This window comes from Carcharodon carcharias, chromosome 4, assembly GCF_017639515.1.
Source record: "Carcharodon carcharias isolate sCarCar2 chromosome 4, sCarCar2.pri, whole genome shotgun sequence".
Lineage (NCBI taxonomy): Eukaryota > Metazoa > Chordata > Chondrichthyes > Lamniformes > Lamnidae > Carcharodon > Carcharodon carcharias.
This window is the reverse complement of record NC_054470.1, coordinates 7,070,310-7,090,327: the sequence shown is the minus strand read 5'-3', so window position 1 is coordinate 7,090,327 and position 20,018 is coordinate 7,070,310. Positions and strand designations below refer to the sequence as shown.

At 43.0% G+C, this 20,018-nt stretch overlaps 1 protein-coding gene across 2 annotated transcripts in view; it reads right to left on the bottom strand.

The window, feature by feature from the left end:
* The window catches only part of commd10 (COMM domain containing 10), a 136,279-nt gene extending 123,971 nt beyond the window's left edge, over window positions 1-12,308 (bottom strand). The window contains exons 1-3 of one of the 2 annotated variants that reach the window (XM_041185502.1): window positions 12,123-12,308; window positions 7,547-7,637; window positions 493-603 (exon numbers count right to left, since the gene is read on the bottom strand). In XM_041185502.1, the coding sequence (XP_041041436.1) occupies window positions 493-603; window positions 7,547-7,637; window positions 12,123-12,151 (231 nt within the window). In that variant the 5' untranslated portion in view covers window positions 12,152-12,308. The remainder of the gene's footprint in view (window positions 1-492; window positions 604-7,546; window positions 7,638-12,122) is intronic. The other variant, XM_041185503.1, reaches the window with a different exon arrangement.
* Window positions 12,309-20,018: the final 7,710 nt, after the last annotated feature.

The following is a 20,018-nucleotide window of genomic DNA, read 5'->3' as shown; positions in this document are numbered from 1 at the left end:
CAATGTGCACTGCCAATTTACGCAAACCAAACTCCACTATTTTAAAAACCAAAAAACTGCGGATGCTGGAAATCCAAAACAAAAACAGAATTACCTGGAAAAACTCAGCAGGTCTGGCAGCATCGGCGGAGAAGAAAAGAGTTGACGTTTCGAGTCCTCATGACCCAGAAGGACCCTTTCTAGGTCATGAGGACTCGAAACATCAACTTTGTTCTTCTCCGCCGATGCTGCAAGACCTGCTGAGTTTTTCCAGGTAATTCTGTTTTTGTTTTTCACTATTTTAAATATGTAATATACCACAAGATAAACAAATGAGCATTTTTAAAAGCAAGCCCTTAAAGAACTTCTACTATACTATTCCACAATTTTTATAAAATGCCACACTACTCAGTGGAATGCTTTTGCCATGCCTTTGAAAGGGTTAATCAAAACCAAGCAAAGCAATGTGGCCACACCCAAATCTTTATGCATGACAATTTCCCATTATTTTACCTGTTCCAGGAAAAAGGATACAGTTTCCAGCACCAAGCGGAGGCCTTGTTTTTCCAGAGAGAGTGCGACTTGAAGCTTTTCTTTCTCTTCTTCATTAAATGAATGCTCATCCTAAAACCATAATTGATTAGTACTGTACTGTTCTGATACAAGAGGTCCTAATCAGCACTGTAAAAAGATACCAGTAAATTGTAGAAATAATTCGGTAGTTTTGAATAGTAGCTCATTACATTCCAAGAATGCTCTTATAAAAAGTTAACTTTTATCCAAACCAAGATAAGGCTTTAAACAACATTTTAAACAGACTGCCAATTTAGAGGTTTTTTGCTGTCAATTGCCAGTTTGAGACCAGACCAGTTTTCACTTACTCTACACTTAAGTTGATTTTAATTTATAGTTACATTCCAAGTGCAAAATAAACATGCATACCAATGAAAAGTAAAATGCCAAACAAAATGAAATCAAGAAATGTACAGTAGAGGATGAGGTTAGTAAGCCCATGTATCTCAAGGAAATTATTATTCAATCAGGGGCAGGGCCTTGACAAAATTAACATAAACAAGATAACAGTAATAATAACAGAATTACCTGGAAAAACTCAGCAGGTCTGGCAGCATCGGCGGAGAAGAAAAGAGTTGACGTTTCGAGTCCTCATGACCCTTCGACAGAACTCTGTCGAAGGGTCATGAGGACTCGAAACGTCAACTCTTTTCTTCTCCGTCGATGCTGCCAGACCTGCTGAGTTTTTCCAGGTAATTCTGTTTTTGTTTTGGATTTCCAGCATCCGCAGTTTTTTTGTTTTTATAACAGTAATAATGAATGGCACTAAGCAACAAACCCCCAAGGCTAGGTTTCCAATTCAAAGCTTGAAAAGTAGTAGGTGAAAACATTGGAGTTGTCCTAATGACAAGCTTCTAAAGTTCTCTCAATTCAGGAATAGTTCCTTTCGATTGGAAAACTCTGCATGCCACTTTGCTATTTAAGAAAGGTAACAGAGAGAACTGGGGAATTATGGACCAGTTAGCCTAACATCTGTTGTCATAAAATTAGAGAGTCTATAATTAAGGGATAGGGTGGCTGAACACTTTGAAAATTTTTAATTGATCAGAGACAGTCAGCATGGATTTGAAAAAAGGAACGATGAACCAGATGGAATTGTTTGTTTTGGAAGAGGTAGCTAGTGTAAGTGGATAGGGGAATGTCTAATAATGCTATTTATTACTTACAGAAGGCACTTGAGAAAGTCCATCAAAAAAGACTGTTAGCTAAAGTTGAAGCCCATGGGACTGAAGGCAAATGACTGACCTGGTTAGGAAATTAGCTGAACATGAGTGGAATCTTTATCTCCTTAGTCTCGGGCGACACAATGGGGTCATTTTGCATCAGGAACCAGAGCCTACAAGCACTGAGCCCTCCAGTTACTCTTTCCAGGAGTCAACAAATTAAGAGCCTGTCTCCAGGATTGCTGCCCAATTAGGGAGAACAGGTGGGATGAAGCATCAGAAGCGCTAATGAAGGATCAGTGTTTAAAAGATCAGCTGCTGGGAAAGAGGCATTGCAATTGGAAAATGGCTTTTAATTGCCATTTTTAATTGCCCGAAATGGTTCCCCACCTCAGACATGACTGTTTCAGATTTCAATCCCAACCCGCTCCCAGAAAAAGGGAAGGAGGTGGGAGCATATCGGGACCCCAGTTGAACGTCATTTTCTGCAATTTTCCCAAATTTAGCAAATGTGAGGTCATTCACTTTGAACATGAAAAGGATATAACAGGATACTTTCTCAATGGGAAGAAGCTAGAAACAATGGAGGTCCAAAGAGACTTTGGGGTCCAAGTGTATACATCATGAACAGGTACAGAAAATAATTAAAAAGACTAACGGAATGCTGGCTTTTATATCTAAAAGAATAGAGTGCAAGGGGGTAGAAGTTATGCTTCAGCTACACAAAGCACAGGTTAGAACTAGACTCGAGTATTGCGAGCATTTCCGGGCACCATACCTTAGGAAGGACATATTGGCCTAAGGGATTTATGAGAATGACACCTGGACCCCAAGGGTTAGAATCACAGAATAGCTATGGCACAAGAGGCCATTCATCCTGTCACGTCCCTGCCGGCTCTCTGCAAGAGCGAATTAGCTCCATTCCCTCACCCTTTCCCTGTAGTCCTGCAAATTTTCTCTCTTCAGATAATTATCTAATTACATTTTGAAACTCTGCCTTAATGAATCCACATTTATCCCAAGAGATTGTTAATTTTGCCTGAGATTTCAATTTCGAAAACCTTTCCCACTACTGAGGTTAAACTGACTGGACTATATTGCTGGGTTTATCAGTGCGCCCTTTTTTAAAGAAGGGTGTTACGTATGCAATTATCCAGACACTGGCACCGTATCTAAGGAGGATTGGAAGATAATGGCTGGTGCCTCTGCAATTCCCACCCATACTTTCCTGATTATCCTTGGTTTTATCTCATCCAGTCCTGGTGACTTATCAACTTTAAGCAGAGCCAGCCTTTCTAATATCTCCCCTTTATCAACTTGTAACCCATCAAGCCTCTCAACGACTTGCTCTTTCACTATGACTTTAACAGCATCTTCTTGCTTAGTAAAAGACATATAAAAAGTGCTCATTTAGTACCTCAGGCATGCCCTCTGTCTCGTGCATAAATCCATTTTTGAGTCCCCACCCAGCCCCACCTCTCCTTTTACTGTTTATATGGCTTTGGGAGACTTTTGGATTCCCTTTCATGTTAGCTGCCAGTTTCTTCTCATACTGTCTCTTTGCATCTCATTTCTTTTTTCCATTTTACCTCTGAACTTTCAATATGCAGCCTACTTCACTTGTATTATCAGCCTGACATCTGTCATACGTACCCTTTTGCTGTTTGATCTTAGTGTCTATCTGGCTTTATTTGTCCTACTTTTCCCCTCCTTAGGGATGTACCTTGACAGTACCTGAACTATCTCCTCTTTAAAGGCAGCCTATTTTTCCATTACAGATTTGCCTGCCGATCTCTGATTGCAATTTACCTGGACCAAATCTGTTATAACCCCACTGAAATTGGCCCTTCCAACCCATTTTTACTATGGGTTTCTCCTTGTCCTTTTCCATAGCTAACCTAAACCTTATGGTACTATAATCGCTTCCCCAACCACAAATGTTCCTTTACTGACACTTTATCCACTTAAACTATCTCATTCTACAGAACCAGATCCAGCAATGCCTCTTTCCTCATTGGTTTGGAAACACATAGATCCAAAAATTCTCCTGAACTTACTTCGGAAACTCTTCCTCATTTCTGCCCTTTTTACTAGTTATCCTAATATTGAACGCAATATTAATAAAGTCCCTCATTATAACCACTCAATAGTTCTTGCAGGGAGGACTTGTGGCACCGTGGTAGCGTCTCCATCTCTGGGCCAAAAGTACTGGGTTCAAGTCTCACTTCAGAAATTGATGGCCGTGGAAGATGCAATCATAACGTGGTGAAACAGGTTGATCAACAGACTCCAAATCTTTCCAATACGCCTGACAGCAGGCAGTAAGAGTGGGAGAGTTTCCTCATCCGCCACACTGCAGAAGACAACGGCAAACCCCTGCAATACTTTGCAAAGCAACCATGGACCAATCCAATGAAGTCCATGGTCAGTCACCAACACCCTCTTAGGGCATGGCACCTGGAGGAGGAGGATAGTTCTTGCACTTCTCTGTAATTTTGAGGCAGGTCTCTATTACTGCCACATCATACTCCACTTGGCTATCAGTGCTTGCAGCTCACCAATCTTATTTATCATACACTCCATACATTCACAATATGTGAACTGCAAACATAATTTAGTTTTTTAATTTAGTCTGACCCTGGCTAATACTGTACTATTTCTTACTTCATGCTACCTGCCTCTTCCAATCATTTATACACCTTGTTTTCCCTTTCTAATGTTACATCCCAGTTCTCATCCCTGTCAAATTAGTTTAAAGCCTGTGCAACATCACTAGCACGTCACCCCATGAGGACATTGGTCCCTGTTCCATAGAGGTACCACAAGCCCAGCCTGTATGGATGCCACCTCCTCCAGAATTTGTCGCAGTGCCCAGGCATCTAAAGCCCTCCTGCCAGTATCATCTCTCCATCCACGCATTCATCTGCTTTATTCTATTTCTGTACTCACTAGCATATGGCATTGGGAGGAATCGGAGATTACTTTGAGGTCCTCCTTGCTAGTTTTTTTTTAAAATTCATTTATGGGATGTGGGTGTCACTGGCTAGGCCAGCATTTATTGCCCATCCCTAATTGCCCTTGAGAAAGTGGTGGCGAGCTGCCTTCTTGAACCGCCGCAGTCCAGTATGCCCGCAGTGCTGTTAGGGAGGGAGTTCCATGATTTTGACACAGCAACAGTGAAGGAATGGCCCCTAGGTCCCTGAAATCTGACAGCAAGATCTGATCTTTCTCTCTACCCATGTCATTGAAACCAATATGAGTAAAACGGTGCATAGTGGTAATGTCACTGGACTAGTAATCCAGAGACCCAGGTTAATGCTCTGGGGTCATGGGTTCAAATCCCACCATGGTAGCATTGTATTCAATTCAAAAGAAAAATTAGGGACTTAAAAGAGGTGGCTAACAAGATAGTAGATGCTAATTTTCCAAAATTCGCTAGCTTCTGGAAAAGTTCCATCACACTGGAAAGTAGCACATATAACCCCTCTATTCAAGAAGGGAGGGAGGCAGAAAACTGGAAACTGTAGGCCAGTCAGCTTGACATCTGTCACGGGGAAAGTGTTAGGATTGATCATTAAAGAGGCTATAGCTGGGCACTTAGAAAAATTCAAGGTAAGAGTCAGTATGGTTTTGTGAGAGGGGAATCATGATTAACCAATTTGGTACAGTTTTTTGAAGGTGCAACATGTATGGTGGCTAACGGGGAATCTGTAGACATACTGTACTTGGATTTCCAGAAGGCATTAGATAAGGTGCATCATTAGAACTTACTGTGGAAACTAAAAGCTCATGGTGTAGCGGATAACATATTAACATGGATAGAAGATTGGCTGGCTGGCAGAAAACAGAAAATATGCACAAATGGGTCTGTCTGATTGGCAGGATGCAATAGTGGAGTCACACAGGGGTCTGTGCTGGGGCCTCAACTCTTTACAATTTACATCAATGACTCCGATGAGGGGAGCAAAGGCATGGTAGCTAAATTTGCAGATGACACAACGATAGGTAGGAAAGCATGTTGTGAAGAGGACATAAGGAGGTTACAGAAAGATATAGACAGATTGAGTGAGTGGACAAAAATCTGGCAAATGGAGTATAATGTGGGAAAATGTGAAGTTGTTCACTTTGGCAGGAAGAATAAAAAGGTTGAGTATTACTTAAACAACTGCAGAATTCCAAGGTGCAGAGGGATCTAGGTGTTCTCGTGCATGAGTCACAAAAAGTTAGTATGCGGGTACAGCAATGAATTAAGAAAGCTAATGGATTGCTTTCCTTTGTTACAAGAGGAATTGAACATAAAAGTAAGGATGTTTTGCTTCAGTTATAGAGGACATTGGTGAAACCACATTCTGAATATGGTGTGCAGTTTTGATCTCCTTATTGGAAGAAGGATGCAAATGCAGTGGAGGCAGTTCAGATGAGGCTTATTGGATTGATACCTCGAGTGAGTAGATTGTCTTATGAGGAAAGATTGGACAGACTGGACTTGTAGTTAAAGAGTGAGAGCTGACTTGACTGAAGTATATAAGATCCTGAATGGGCTTGACAAGGCGGACATGGAAAGGATGTTTCCTCATGTGGGTGAGTCCAGAACTAGGAGGCACGGTTTTAAAATGACGGGTCACCCATTTAGGACAGAGACGAGGAGAACTTTTTTTCTCTCAGAGGGTTGTGCGACTTTGGATCTCTCTGCCTCAGGAGGTGGTGGAGACGGGGTCATTGAATATTTTTAAGGCGCAGGTAGATTGATTCCCTTGCCTAACAAGAATCTAATGTTATTGGGGATAGATGGGAACGTGGAACTCGAAACACAAACAGATCAGCTATGATATTAATGAATGGCAGAGCAGCTCGAGGGGCCGAATGGCCTACTTCTGCTCCTATTTCATTTGTTTACATGCATGACCACTGACAATTCACTCAAATGCTCTGAGCACTCTGCAGCCACTCAGTGACACCTTAACCATGGCACCAGGGAAGCAACATATCATCCTGCATTCAGAAATCCCTGTTTGTACCCCTAACCATACACTATATAACTACACTGTAAGGAGGGATTAAATAAACTAGGATTGCATTCCCTGAAGGTAGTTTAATCCATTTTCAAAATATTAAGGAAAACAGTTAGGGTAGATAAAGAGAAACTATTTTTGCTATTTGGGGAACGTAGGACTGGGGAACATATACTGTAAAATTAGAGCTAGACCTCTCATGAGTAAAATTAGGAAAGACTTCTTCAAGCAGAAGGGACAAACAGCAACTGATGCAAGGCCAGTTGTTAATTTTAAGACTGAGATTGTTAGGTTGTTAACTAAAGATATTAAGGTATTATGGGACAATGGTGGGTGTACAGAGTTAGGTCACAGAACAGTCACTGAATGATGGGCAGAACAGGCTTGAGGGGCTAAATGGCCTACTCCTATTCCTATGTTTTCCAGTGTTTTCTGTTTTTATTATAGGGTAGAAGCATTATTTGCTGATCAACATACATAAGGAAATAAATCTGGTTTAATTAAATGTTTAAATTGACTATGAGTGAGAATGCTGGGCTTTGCACATGAAATCACAGTTCCAACTAACAAAGAAGAGAAAGGTCGTCTGTCCCAAACTCAGAAAGGTCAGGGTTTTTAATAAAAACATCCATTGTGCCAGCAAGATGAATGTATGTTCGCCAAATTAAACCAGGCAGCATATAATAGGGTTACTTTTGTAAACAGGTCCAATACTTCTCAAAACATCGACAATACACATCATGGTGGCAATCTAATTTAGTTGTTTCATTTAGATACCCTGTTGTCATATATAAAATAAACATGTTTTCCATCAAGTACCTTCAAGTGAAGTTTCTGAAGGATGCGCGACAGCAGTCGTGGAAATTTACCAGCATCAATTCCATTGATTAATATTACAGCTTGCTTTATGCTGTTCAAAAAGAAAATGAGTCAGACAGGTAACTTTACTCAGTTTCTATATAGTTTTAAAAGGCAGATTTGAGCACAAAATTCAGGCTAAAGCTTCAGCGCAGCCAACATTAGGGAAATACGGTACTTTCAATGGTGCAATTTGACAAGGCACTGCATTTTCTCAGATGTCATTTTTCGATACCCCATTAAACTGAAGTTCCTGATCAGGCCATGAAAGATTGGTGTTTACAGCAATATTCAAACAGGAGCCAGGAATTCTCCCAGCGTCTGCCAAACATTTCTCCCTCAATCAACATTAGTATCTGGCTAGTTATTTATTGTTTGTCGATCTTCCTGGCTGTTGTATTTCTCTACATCACAACAGTGACTACAATTCAAAAAGTGAGTCATTGGCTGTGAAGCACTTGGGGTATTCTCAGGAAATACAATGCTATTTAAATGGAAGGTATTTTGCCCTTAAAAAAAAGTGAACATCAATCCAAATCATGGGGAAACAGCATCTTTCAGGAGTCCTTAATTCAGTGAGCCTGAGAACAGGATTTCAAGCATTTAATTTTACTCCCTAGTTTCTTTGACAGTTATCAAGGAAGAGTTGGAATAATGATATTGTATGTCATATTCAAAACTAGCAAGGGATTCAAATAACTGAATAAATGAAGTTTGTAATTATTTATTTTAATGAAAATAGAGTGAATTCAGCTTTTCTGGTTAAGTGTGTGTCAGGCTAGATGCTCATCAAACTAGGTAGCATACCAAAATTTCACACATCCCTCACCATGAGGCTTTTTAAAAATCCTTTCACAGGATGTGGATGGTGTTGGCCAGAATTTATTGCCCATCCCTAATTGCCCTTAAAAAGGTGGTGGTGGGCCGCCTTGTTGAAGTGCTGCAGTCCATGTGTTGCAGGTACATAGAACCATAGAAAAGTTACATCACAGAAGGAGGCCATTTGGCCCATCTTGTCCATGCCAGCCCGAGGACACCCAGGTGCCCTTTCTAATCCCACCTTCCTGCACCCGGCCCATAGCCCTGCAGCTTACAGCACTTAAAGTGCAGATCCAGGTACTTTTTAAAAGAGTTTAAAGTTTCTGCCTCTACCACCTACTTGGGCAGCGAATTCCAGACACCCACTACTCGCTGTGTAAAAAAAGTTCTTCCTCATGTTCCCCTTACACCTTCTGCCACTTATCTTGAATCTATGTCCCCTGGCTCTAGAATTCTGCATCGAGGGAAACAATTTTATCTCGTCCACTCTAACTATTCCCCTCATAATTTTATACACCTCAATCAAGTCGCCTCTCAGCCTTCTTTGTTCTAAGGAAAATAACCCCAACCTATCCAATCTCTCCTCGTAGCTACACTTTTCTAACCCTGGCAAAATTCTTGTAAACCTCCTCTGCACTCTCTCCAGAGCTATTATGTCCTTCCTGTAATGTGGTGACCAGAACTGCACACAACACTCCAGTTGTGGCCTCCCCAGTGTTTTACACAATTCCAACATTATATCCTTACTTTTATATTCTGTACCTCTGTCAATGAAGAAGAGCATTCCATATACCTTCTTTACAACCTTGTCTACTTGAACTGCTGCCTTTAGGGACCTGTGTGCTTGTACGCCAAGATTTCTCACTTCATCTACTCCTCTTAGTATATTCCCATTTATTGTGTAATCCCTATAACTGTTTGACCTCCCTAAATGTATGACCTCACACTTCTCTATGTTAAAATCCATCTGCCACATTACCGCCTACTCCAGCAACCCATCTATATCCTTTTCCACAGTGATGTTTGGGAGTTCCAGGATTTTGACCCAGCGACAGTGAAGGAACTGTAATATAGCTCCGAGTCAGAATGGTGTGTTGCTCGGCGGGGAACTTACAGGCAGTGTTGTTCCCATGCATCCACAGTAGTTGAACCTCTAGGTGGTAGAGATCACAGGTTTGGAAAGAGCCTGGGTGAGATTCTGCAATGCATCTTGTAGATGGTACACACTGCTGTCACTAAGCTTTGGTGGTGGAGGGACTGAATATTGAAGGTGGTGGATGGGGTACCAATCAAGGGGGTTGCTTTGTCCTGGAATACGTCAAGCTTCTTGAGCATTGTTGGGGCTGCACACATCCAGGCAAGTGGAGAGTATTCCATTGCACTCCTGATTTGTGCCTTGTAGATGGTGGACAGGTTTTGGAAAGTTAGGAGGTGAGTTACTTGCTGCAGAATTCCCAGCCTCAGACCTGTTCTTGTAACCACAGTATTTATATGGCTGGTCCTATTCAGTTTCTGGTCATTGGTAACTCCCAGGATGTTAATAGTGGGGGATTCAGCAAAGGTAATGCCATTGAATGTCAAGGGGAGATGACTGGATTCTCTCTTGTTGGAGATGATCATTGCCTGGCACCTGTTTGGCGTGAATATTATTTGACATTTATTAGCCCAAGCCTGGTATTGTCCAGGTCTTGCTCCTTGTGGGCAAGGGCTGCTTCAGTATCTGAGAATTTGCAACTGGTGCTGAACATTGTGCAATTATCCACGAACATCCCCACTTCTGACCTTATGATAGAGGGAAGGTCATTGATGAAGCAGCTGAAGATGGTTGGGCTCAGGACACTAAACTGAGGTATTCCTGCTGTAAAGCTCCAGAACTGAGATGATTGACCTCCAACAACCACTGACTCCAACCAGTGGAGAGTTTCCCCCTTATTCCCATGGATCCCAGTTTTGCTAGAGCTCCTTGATACCACACGAGATCAAATGCTGCCTTTGATGTCAAGGGCAGTCACTCTCACGTCATCTCTGGAGTTCAGCTCTTTTGTCCATGTTTGGACTAAGGCTGTATTGAGGTCAGGAGCTGAGTGGGCCAGCAGAACAAAACTGGGCATCAGTGAACAGATTATTGCTGTGTAAGTGCCTTTTGATAGCACTGTCAACGACACCTTCCATTACTTTACTGATGATCGAGAGTAGACTGATGGGATGGTAACTGGTTGGGTTGGATTTGTCCCACTTTATGTGGAATTACCTGGGCAATTTTCTACATTGCCGGGTAGATGTCAGCATCATAGCTGTACTAGGACAGCTTGGTTAGGGGCACGGCTAGTTCTGGAGACCCATCTTCAGTACTATTGCTGGAACGTTGTCAGGGTCCATAGCCTTTGCAGTATCCAATGCCTTCAGCCATTTCTTGATATCACATGAGGTGAATTAAGTTGGCTGAAGACTGATGATGCTGGGGACCTCTGGAGGAGGCCACGATGGATCATATGGCAATAAAGCTCTTTCTGACATATCAAAATGGTACTTAAAATCCACTGAATTTTCTTTGTTTAAATTTCATTATAACAATACAGGAATACAAACAAGTGAGGACATGGACTAAGCACGATTACTCTTTCAAAGAGTTCGCACAGGCATGATAAGACAAATAGCGTCCTCTGCTCCTCTAAGTTTCTATGATTCCCAGACAATGATTGTTTGTGAAAATATTGATGCACATTTCTATTCAGAAAATCCTCAGTCAATATTTTAACAACCTAGTAGCAGCGGTTTCCATTTATTGTTTTACTTGTTTATCAAACACTCCAACCCAAAGTCAGCACTGGCATCCTTGGTGATTGCTTCGCAGACTTGGACATGAGCAGCTGTAATACCAGCCTCCTCCAATGCCCCTCCTTCATCATCCAGCTCAACGGGATGGCACTCACTTGATGCCATTAGGAAATATCTGATTGTAGCCAGAGCGTCCCCAGCGATGTCTCCTTTTCCTACATCCACATTGTTACATTCGCCGCCCCTACCTCAGTCCCACCCCACCAAAGGAACTTTCCTTCACCCCCTTCGCCTCTGCTGGCTGTTAACATCTTCCCCGGACGTCCAAGTCTGCGAAGCAATCACCAAGGATGCCAGTGCTGACTTTGGCTAGGAGTATTTGATAAATAAGTAAAACAATCACTATCCACATGCTTATTGACAATACCAAACCCTGCCCCTCCAAAACTTCTATTAACTCCACACTCCATCCCATAACCAGAAACCCCCCAACTCCCCCCCACCGCCCCCCCAGCTTCTGTGCTGTCAACATCCAGTCTTATATAAAGCTGCAATTTCCTCCAGTGAAACACTGGGGAGAGTAAAACCATCCCCTTCAGCCCATTGCCTGTACCTGTACCAGTTCCAGCTCCAGCTCCCTCCCTGCTCCGGGCTGAACGAGCTCACAACCTTGCGCGTCCTACTCAGCCCCACAGCCTCTGTATCGGGGACCACCGACCTCCCCTCTGCACAGCAGCATCCGCCTCGGACCCAGCCAAACCGCTGCCGCAAGACCCACCACCCTCCCCCTCCCCTTACCCCATCCCACGTTCTACCCCAGCAAGTTGCTGCTGCTGCTGCTGCTGTTTTAGTGAAGGAGCAGCCGGGCCGCCAGAGCAGATTTTAACAGCCGGAAAGTGCAGAGTTAAGGAGCTGATGTGCTACTTGCATTTGCTTTTACCTCTGGGTTTCTCTGGCGATTGCAGCCATCTGATCGGGGACCTGTCACTCCCCGTGTCCGGAGCTGGCTCTGTCTCCCAGGTCAGGGGGGTGGAGGGGGTTTCCGCAGCCGAACGCTCTGTCTCTCCCACCCGCCCCCGGGTCCTATTTCACGCCGACTCCGGAGGTTCCGCTTCGCTGTTGCCGAATCACATGGACCAGCCAATCAGCTGTGCGCCGCCGGGGAGCGACGGCAACCTCGGAGGCTCAGGTTCGTGCAAAGGGAAAAAAAAAAAGAGAAGTCGGCACGGCCAGGAGTGGTCAGTGTCAAAGCTGTCCAAAAAAACCAGATCAGATGAGCTCCGACCAGGCACTTTACAGCCTTGCGGACTGAATATTCAATTCAACAACTTTAGGTCTTGAACTCCCTCCTCCATCCCCACCCCCTTTCTGTTTCTTCCCCCTTCCTTTTGTTTTTTTCCAATAATTTATATAGATTTTTCTTTTCCTAACAGTTTCCATTATTTTTAAATATTTTATGCCCCCTCCACCCCCACTAGAGCTGTACCTTGAGTGCCCTACCATCCATTCTTAATTAGCACATTCGTTTAGATAATATCACCAACTTCAACACCTCTGTGTTCTTTTGTTCTGTTGTCTGTGACATCTTTTGATGATCTGCTCCTATCACTGCTTGTTTGTCCCTACAACCACACCACCACCCCCCCCCTTCCACTTCTCTCCCCCACCCAACCTTAAACCAGCTTATATTTCACCCTTTTCCTAAGATTCACTCAGTTCTGTTGAAGGGTCATGAGGACTTGAAACGTCAACTCTTTTCTTCTCCGCCGATGCTGCCAGACCTGCTGAGTTTTCCCAGGTAATTCTGTTTTTTGTGATGGGCTCCGTGTTAAAGATAGGACCGTAGACTGGTTTCAGCACCAGAAAGGGCCATTTGGCCCATCCTGTACGTGCCAGGTCTTTGCAAGGACAACTCGACTACTGTCACTCCGGTGCCATTTCCCCTAAAGCACCGCTAATGTTTTTTTTCTCTATTCAGGTAATTGTCCAATTCCCTGCTTCTCTGTAATTGAATCTGCTTCTAACACACTCTTTTAGACAGTGCATTTCCAGATCCTAACCATTCACTTTTCCCCACATGTCATGAGATCGTAGGAAATGGGAGCAGGAGTAAGCCATTCAGCCCATCATCAAGCCTGCTCCATTATTCAATAAAATCATGGGCTATCTGATTGTGACCTTAACTCCATTTTCTTGCCCATCCCCCATAACCCTGACTCCCTAGTCGATCAAAAGTCTGCCCAATTCAGCCTTGAATATATTCAATTCCTCCTCACAATTTGCTTTTCCTATCTTTGTATTGTAAGCAAATTTGGTTACAATACAGTCGGTCCCTACATCCAAGTCGTTAATATAGATAGTAAGTAGTTGAGACTGCAGCAGTGATCCCTGTTGCATTCCTGGTGGCTCTGTAATTTTTTCTATTTAAGTAATTATCCAATTTCCTTTTGCCAGCCTGAAAATGACCTGTTTATCCCAACTCTCTGATTCCTGTTAATTAACACCTCTATCCATGCTAATATATCATCCTCGATTTGGCTCTTTTTGCCAATCACTTTAAATCTGTGTCCTCTAGGATAACCAGCGCCAGAAGACACTAATACGGACACCATTGGGATGCACAAGGATGACATCATCATGTATGGGAATGACCTCATTGTGTATGGGTGAAGTCATCACGCTCGGCGACTTGATACCAACCTAGAGACAAACAGGGTGGGGCAGGAAAAATGTATTGAAAAAAACTGTTTCCTTCATCCCTATTACATCAAAGCATCTGGAAAAGCAGCAAGCGTGAGAGGTGGGAGCCTCTGCCAGTGCTTTATTAAAGTAAGTGTACTAAGGGTCAAAATACCAGAAATGAGGGAATCATGTACCGGACAGTGCTAAATCTGGACTGTCCGACCACTCTAGTGTCCTCTGGTTCTTGACCCTTCTGCCCATGGGAACCTTATCTGTTCTGTTCTGGCCCCTCATGATTTTGAACACCTCAATCAAATCTCTCTTTTTCTTAAGGAGAACAACCCTAACATCTCCAACCTATCCACAAAACTGAAGTCCCTCATCCCTGGAACCATTATCATAAGTCTTTTCTGCACTCTCTCTAATTCATTCACATCCTTAGTATAGTGTGGTGCTTAGAAGCAGACACAATACTCCAGTTGAGGGAGAACCAGTGTTTTGTAAATGTTCACCGTCACTTCTTACAGGTGCATAATGTAGGAACAACATGGTACCATGATCCAGAATGCCCCTCCCATCACTGCAAGGCTTTCAATATTATCCAGAATTCATAATTCTTGAGAATCAAATGAACAGAACGATTATTGACATGGCACCCACCACTTTGTTGTATATTCCCATTAATCCATTTGTTGACCTCTGGCATTGTTCATTGACTGCGACCTTTGCCTTCAGTTTACTCACTTTGCCTCTAAGTCTCTGGTTTTTATTTTCTTTTTAGAATGGTGTTGACTTAATTTACTATATATTTGCATGTCTGGGCTGTTGGCTAATATGCTCTACTTTTATGCAAAAAAGAAGATGAAAATACACAATGTCTGATAGCATTTAGGGAGAGAGAGAAAGAAACAGTTAATGATTCAGGTTGATGATCTTTCATCAAAGCTAACAAAAGTTAAAGATCTAACAGTTTTTAAGGAAGAATGGGGAAGTGGCGAGGGGAGGAAAGAGCAAAAGGGAAGCTCAATGGTAGGGTGGAAATAGGAGAGATTAAATGATAAAAGGGATAATAGTGTGAGGTAAAAGAGGGTACAAATGAAACAAGTAAAGAAACAAAACATGGGTTAGACATCACTTGCTGTCTGATAAATGGGAACGATGGTCATAATCTGCAATTATTGAACTCAATGTTGAGTCCAGAAGATTCAACAATTTTGGATTATAACCACTGCTGCAATTTTTTCAGATAGCATTTGCTGGTAATTGCTCGGTTGTCACTATTTACACCTCTCCAGGCTGACCTCTGTTTCTTTTACAGTCCCATGATTACCCCCTTTCCCTGGTACCATCCTTTTGTCATTTAATCATTCCTGACCACCCCACCCCATAACCGACCTTCCCTCTTGTTCCCGTCCCCATCACCATTGCCCCCTTCACTGCCTCACGCTTGCTGTAGTATTTAACCTTTGCCAGTTTTGATGAATGGGGATTGACCGGAAACACTAACATTGTTTTGTAACCAGTCCTTCAACATGAACGTATTCAAAAAGAAGCCCGATATTTAAAAGCCCAAAGATGGTACTACACAAAGGCCATTTGTAACGGACAATTTTCAAAAATTAGTCAAACTTTGTCTCCAAGCATTCCATGGAATCTTAGAAATGAATCTAAAGAAACCTGTGCAAACCTGACATAGACACAATGAGTGGCTTTTTCAGTAAGCTAGTCAACAGATGACAGAAGCAATTAATCCACACAGAGAAATGCACCTATCCAAGATTTAAAGGATTTGTCTGAACCATCTGATTGCTCTGAACTGGTATAGAACTGTAAATAACACTTACAGGCAGATGAACTATGGAACCACTGTGCACAGGTGTGTCCCCACATTCCTCAGAAATGTTCATCCCAAAGAACTGTTTCATTTGAGTGAAGCCTGGAGTTCACAAACCAGAATCTTCTTCATCAAAATGCTCTCATATGTTAATGGACTATTCATGAACCCAGGATGTGGGATTATTGCAATATGTAAGAAGGTACAATCAAAAGTGGGAGGGGTTTGCGGCAGTTATCGTCACTGGTGCGTTTAGCAGGAGCAGCACTGTACAGTATGGCCCTTCTCAGAAAATAAGTATAATTACGGGATTAGATGAACTAAAATGGGATGATTGAGCTGAAGGAATGTTAAAAAGAACAGTAACCTCTTCAAGGTGTAAAAGTGTGAGTGCAGTTTAGAAGGTACAGGAACAACGTGCTTAATGTAAAGCACTTACGAACTTAAGGGGGGCAGGGGTCTGATGCTTTTAAGTTACTGATGTTAAAATAAACTATTAAGAAGAAGAGTTGTTAGCCTTGACTGTTTTTTCCACCCGGACAGGTTCAAGCCAACTCTTGGAACCAGGAGCCTAAGAGGAGGGAGGGATGTGAGTTCACATTTTCTATTTCTACAGATACTACTTGACCTGCTGACTTTTATATTTTTATTTCAGACATGCTGGGCTATCTGTCCTATGTTCAAGAAATAAAGAGATGAAAGTTAAAAGTAAGATTTAAAAAATAAGATAAAGAAAATGTTTTTATGAAGTGATGAGCTGAGTTATGTGTCCTACAGGCATATGGACTGAATGAGAAGGTATTAAAGCTGAAAGTCGATCACTAAAATGTTTCTATAAAGTAATTTATTTGAAGCATTTCTTATATCTAAGGAATTTCATTCAAAAATTCACTGAATTACCTTCTTGCACACAATTATTTTAATTAACAAATTTAATCCCACAAATATAAAACACAAAACCTAAAATCACACAAAATTATTATACCTGAAAACATTATTTGACAGAAAAATTGCTTTTCACGATGAATTTATTTTCATTTACTCGGTTTGACTCTCGTTTAATTAGATTTACATCTGGGAACATAACCCACATGAGACAAACGAAATGTGAGTTTGAAAAACCAAGTGAAATATGAAAAAAAGACAGGGATTCATGACATAAATTCTCCCACTGAAGCTGGTGTTATGGAGGCCAGAGGCCCTCTGAGAGGGGAATGTAGGGCCTCTGTTTGCTTATGGTGTGGTCTGTGCTGTGCCCCATTGGGAAGGGCACTCTCAGGGGTGAGCTCTGTATGAGCTTCCCAGATTGCCAGATCGTGATGTCAGACAGCTGTCCCAGATCGTGATGTCAGACAGCTGTCCCAGATCGTGATGTCAGACAGCTGTCCCAGACTGTGATGTCAGACAGCTGTCCCAGATCGTGATGTCAGACAGCTGTCCCAGATCGTGATGTCAGACAGCTGTCCGAGACCGTGATGTCAGACAGCTGTCCCAGACCGTGATGTCAGACAGCTGTCCCAGACCGTGATGTCAGACAGCTGTCCCAGCTGGTGTGGCACACAATTTACAAACCTGGACTATGCAGGTCTGCTCAATATATTCACTTGTCGTTCACCAAAGAACATTCGTCCAGCTGCAAGAAGGACCTAGCACCAACATTATTTAAAGGGCTGGAAACCTAATTTGAAGGTAAGGTGACTTTAGCCTAACTTAGGCTATATGAAGTTTCTGGAAGTACTGCAAAGTGGTTTCGGAGGTGTTATGGTAAGTTGGTGGATGTGGCAGCGAATGTTAATGCATCCTCACAGCAAAGGCAGAAAGTCAACATAAAGGATGCAACATGGGGGCAGCAATTACAGTGCCCCTGGGTCTGCAGAATGACAGGGAGATAGAGCAGAGGCTATGGAGGGGGTGAGTGGGGGGGGGGGGAGTTGCCTGATCCCCTCGTCAAGTTGGAGTTGGACTCCTCCATACTCCTGGACAGTGACTATCTGGTGGGCTAGCCAACATACTCAGCATCTCAGTATGCATGTCTATCAGCATTCTCCTGTAGGCCACCCTGTCAAATTCCACATTGAGTCCCATGGAGCAGAACTCATCTGCATGTCCGGGGAGCTGGTGGCTGCGAGTATCAGATCAAGTCTCAGGGCCTCCTCATTAATGTTGAACTGTAGCCCCTTCCTTTCCTCCTGGGTGTGCTCTGGCTGAGCAGGCAGCAGTTCTTCAATGTTTGAAAGCAGAAAATCTGCAGGAGAGGATTGGTGTGAGGTAAGTGGGGTGGAGCAAGACATCCTTGGTCATACCATCAGCAGCTGGCACATCATGCCAGTTGGCAGGATGAGAGTGGGCTGGGAGTTGAGAAGGGGCATTAGGAAGGAACATATGATCATCCTCAATGTTCTCAGGGATGCCGGATGCCACAGGTTCTTTCACAGTTGGCCCCATGATGTGTAGAACCATCTTCTTCGTTGGGTTCGGGAGATGCTCCACCTGTCCTGCTCTGTGCTCTCCTATGTTTTTGACTTTATCCTGTAAACGAGAATGCAGAATGTTAATGATTGTACAGTACGACATTTGGTTGGGTATCTGCCATAGCTAAATAACTTGAGGTATGTGGGACCAGCAACAACTGGGTTTGAGGCTGGCATCATTGGAATGTGTGTGATGGTGAACTGGAGCATCTGGTTGTTAGGTATGAGTTATAAGTGTCAGGGAATGCTAATGGACGAGTGATGGGGGTATGGTGCATTGAGTGGCACTTGTGATTGGTGGTTCAGTGGGTAGAAGAAATCAAGTGAAGATGCATTTATTGACCTTAACCCAACTGAAAACATTGAACTCCTCATGGCACTGCTGCCAGGTTTTTGGGGCCAGACCCCTTGCATTGCCCTCCCTGGCCAACTGCTCCCATTCCCTTTGGAGGGTGGTCCCTGTGGGCCTCTTGGATCCCCAGCAGAAACCTGACCTTTCTGTCCCACCACTGTGACCTCTCTTTCCTGGCACTTCCATTTGTGCAATTCCTAAATGCAGCCAGCCTCAATACTGGCAGCCTGAAGCAACTCCCTCCCATTGACTGCAGCTTCCCTTTAGGAGGGCCACAATACCTTTAAGAGGAGCAGGTTGGCTGCAACATGTGCTATCAATTAATGTTGCTCGCTCACCCCTGCCCCCCTCACCGAGTGCTTAGGCAGCCGGAAGCAAAAGTCTCCGCTCCACAGGGCTAACACTACAGTCCGGTAAATAAGGAAGCAGTACCAAGTTTTGCTGCTACTGCCTCGGTCCCAGCTGGCGCCCATACACTCCACTCTTGAAAGTAGCTATTTAATCAATTTTTAATCCTAAAAGTTCGTACCTGGATGTCTATGAGGATGTTTTATAGAATTAGCAACAGAAAGCTCAGTCAAACTGAACATCAGTTCACTTTATTTAGAACATAACACACATTTCTCCACTATTTTGAAGCATATGAGAAGAATTCGGATGCAGGGAAACAAGGAAAAGCAGCTTGTATGGCCTTGAGTTTAGAAGGTTGAGGGGTGATCTAATCTAAGTGTTTGAATCGATAAAGTGATTTGATAGGGTTGATATAAAGAAACAATTTCCCCCGGCTGGGGAATCCAGAACAAGGGGACACATCTTTAAGAGTTAGGCCCATTAGAAGTGAAATCAAGATGTCCTTTTTCACATAAAGGCTGTGGATGCTGCATCAATTGAAATTGTCAGGACAAGGATCAATATATTTTTATTAGGGTAAGAGCATCGAGATTTGTATATCAGAAGTGGATAAATTGAGCTGAGCCACATCAGCCATGATCTTATTGAATGGCAAAGCACGTGAGGGCTGAATGATATAATTCTGTTCTACTGTTCAGAGATATGCCCAGAATTTTAAAACATTGATATTACAATATTGAGGACATCAAATAATTTTGTGTATTAAGATAAAACAGATTCACCCATTTCACTGATTTCCTCTTTGATCTTCTCTCTTGCCCTCTTCTGAGCTCATCTTGTCCATGCTGATGAAAGGTCATCTCGACCTGAAGTATTAACTTTGTTTCTGTTCACAGGTGCTACCAGACCTGTTGAGCATTTCCAGAATTTTTTGTTCTTCTCTACAAGATCCACCCCCTGCTTCCTCAACACTATTCCCACTATTCCACTGCTGACCACCCAGCTTCCCTTCCTAGCTCCCATTTTAGCTGACATTGTTAAGAGTTCTGTCTGCTCAGTTCGCTTTCAAATCTGTCGTCATCACCCCCTCATCAAAAGACAACCCTTGACTCCTCCATTGTTGCAAACTACCAGCCCATCTCCAAC